The 2,979-nt window shown below is 37.9% G+C and overlaps 1 protein-coding gene across 1 annotated transcript; it reads left to right on the top strand.

Moving 5' to 3' along the window:
• Positions 1–2,210: 2,210 nt before the first annotated feature.
• On the top strand, positions 2,211–2,756 carry LOC5576669 (non-specific lipid-transfer protein-like 1). The gene is made up of 2 exons (XM_001662761.2): positions 2,211–2,407; positions 2,475–2,756. Exons 1-2 carry the CDS (start codon positions 2,281–2,283, stop codon positions 2,663–2,665), a joined length of 318 nt encoding a protein of 105 aa, XP_001662811.1. The 5' UTR covers positions 2,211–2,280; the 3' UTR covers positions 2,666–2,756.
• The last annotated feature ends 223 nt before the right edge of the window (positions 2,757–2,979 follow it).

Genomic DNA, 2,979 nt, shown 5'->3' with positions numbered 1-2,979 from the left:
GCTTTTGCTGGGTCAGACAGGATGATAGCACCGACCGAGGGACAGCAAGCAAACAGGTGCTCAACTCAGAGCAAAAACACCATCATCAGAAGATCAACAGTGCTCACGCGAGCCAACTCTCGAACCCCATAGCGGTACTCTGGAGATTTGTTTTTTTTTTTTGCCGCGCCATCCATCGACACACACCGGCGTTGCTGCTAACTAAAGTAGGTAGGTGGTAACGAGAAAGCCAATGCGTGTCTTCCCTTCCGCTGTATTCGGGAGCAGATCATTTACGGCGTCTTTATCTCGCAAATTGGGGGGATGGGTTGTTTGATAATTTTAGACTGGAGACGTAAAGAGAAGTAGATTCGCCAATTATCCCGAACCCAGCAATTTGATCCACCAATTGGGCCACTACAAAAACTGCGTATTGTAGCTATGATACAAATCTCAAACAGAAAACTATATAGTTGTACAAACATCATTATTCCTTTTTTTGTTGTAATTTGAAATAGAGTAAAGTGGGGCAAAAGTTCGAGTGGGGTAAGAGTTTCTTTTTAAGATTTCTAGCTGAATTCAAAACAAATCTTATAAATGTCATGGTGGTTCGAATGCTATTCAAGTAAGAGACTTTCACTCCAAATATCATAAAAATCGATTGAGATTTGGAAAAGTTATGGCTATTTGTTGTTTTTCGACGTGAATATTGTAATTTTTGGTCAAACTTTCGTTGCATGGAACCAATTGAAGACAAAATCTTTTTCAATATTTTATGTCAGGGCGTTTCTAGGCCTATCATAAGGTTGCTTTGAGGTGTATTAGTTTTTGCATAAATGCTTGAAAACAATTTTTGGCCCATAGTGGGGCAAAAGTTCGAATCAGCGGGGCAAAAGTTCGACCCATGTATAAAATCACGGAAAAATTTGCAAATTGCCTAAAATCCACATATTATCTTCAAATTTAGTTAAATTTGTCTGATCGTGTGAAAATTGTCACCAAAATTTTACATTTCCACTTAGTTTTGCGAAAAACTGCTATTTTTGAGTATATTACAATTAACTCGGTTTTGGGCAATTTTTTGATGAAAATTTAGTGTGTATTTTTTGTTAAACTTAAGATTACGGCTGGTGTAAGGTATGCCTATCATAAAAGGATCGGTATTTTGTGTTTTAGCCAGCGAACTTTTGCCCCACACTAGATACGAACTCTTGCCCCACCGGTGGGGCAAAAGTTCGAATAAAACAATCAATTTTGAAACTGTTATAACAAAAAATGGGTAAATATTTTGACACAAGTTTGTTCAGCAAAATTATAGCCAATATGTTGAAGGTTCACTGTATGGTATTTGTTTTGTTTTAACTGCTATTGTTTTCCTGGGAACTTTGATTATACCACTAAGGTCGAACTTTTGCCCCACCTTACTCTAAGGACGTTCTAACTCGACAATAATTCACAGATGTTGCAGCCAAATTATTAACTCAGAAAAACAATGTGGAATGTTAGGAAGAATTATATGCTTTAGCGTTACAAATAATGAGTATCTATAAAACTTCAAGAAGAACTGCCGATGGCAGATGTATGTCATAGGTCTAGCCCAGTGATTCTCAACCTGTTTCGTTCCATGTACCTTTTTCTCTCGATGCACAATTCTTATATAAATGGTTTTACTCTTTCTTCTATTGTTTATCATATGAAATTGTGAGATTACGAACTGAACTGTCCTTATTTCGATCAGGAAAAAGACATATTACTTGTGCAACGCTCAATATGTTCTAAAGTAATTCATTCGGTTTTGTTCGAAATATACTTCTTATATTCCAAATATATTTGATTTAGGGATGGTACACAAATTATGTCACGCTAAATGTTGAATTCAATGTTGAAAAGTGAAAACAAATCGACATCTTTCAATTTAATTTATGTTTTGCAGTGAAATTTACACCGTTGAGTTTGACTGTGCGTTTCGTGTTAAGTGGGGCGTCATTACTCACACGACTTTCCTAGATGTGAATAAAATTTGGGCATCATACGGCAGTTATGTATTGTGTATTATTCATCAGCTGGATAATCCTTAACAAATCTTCCTCTCTGATAACGTTTGACGCGTGAAGAATGGATTTGTCTATATCTACTAAACCGGTTCAAAGATTGTGTATATCCACGGGTATACGAATTTTGCTTGGTTGCATTTTATCCGAAGAAGCTCCTATAAATACTTTCACCCGAGTTCAGTCTGAAAGTCATTCACCTTGCAGTTTTCCTCAGATCAACGCCAAACGGTAGAATTTTCTGTTCATAATGAAGTGCGACGTCGTTATTGACAGAATCAAGGCCCGTGTTGCCGGAATCGACGCCAACGGACCTCGCAAGGTTCTGGGAGTGTTCCAGTTGAACATCGAAGCTGCCGATGGTCTTCATGAGCTGGGTGAGTATTAGTTTATTACAATGCTGACGAATCAGATGAATAACTATTTATATCGTATTCTTCGCAGTTGTTGATCTGAAGAAGCTGAAGGTTTATGAGGGAAAGGAATCTGGAGTCGATGTGGTCATCAACATGACGGATGAAGACTTCATTGCCGTTGGAACCAAAACGATTTCCGTGCACGATGCTGTTGAACAGGGCAAGGTCAAGATGACTGGTGACGAAGCTCTCTTCCAGGCTTTGGTTGACGCTATCTAAATGGCATTGGTTCTCGGTTTCTCTGCTATGGTTCTGACTGGTATGGTTCAAGCAAGTTAGGAGATTAAATTTAAATTATTTCCATGATAAATTATGTTACACTACAATATCACAATTTTCCCATATCTAATTATATACCCGGAAAGCTACACCTTTATGCTCAAGCCGAGCGTATTGTAGAGCTCCACCTCTAGCGATCTTGAGTGATACTTACTTCATCAGTTCTCGAAAAAAAAAATCTATTAAGCTTATCTCCGCATAGTAACCAAACTTGGTACATCTACGATTCATCTTATTCCGCAGACGGTTAATCT

Source organism: Aedes aegypti, chromosome 1 (genome assembly GCF_002204515.2).
Source record: "Aedes aegypti strain LVP_AGWG chromosome 1, AaegL5.0 Primary Assembly, whole genome shotgun sequence".
NCBI classification, from domain to species: Eukaryota; Metazoa; Arthropoda; class Insecta; order Diptera; family Culicidae; genus Aedes; species Aedes aegypti.
The sequence above is the reverse complement of the archived record's forward strand: the minus strand, read 5'-3'. Positions and strand labels throughout refer to the sequence as shown.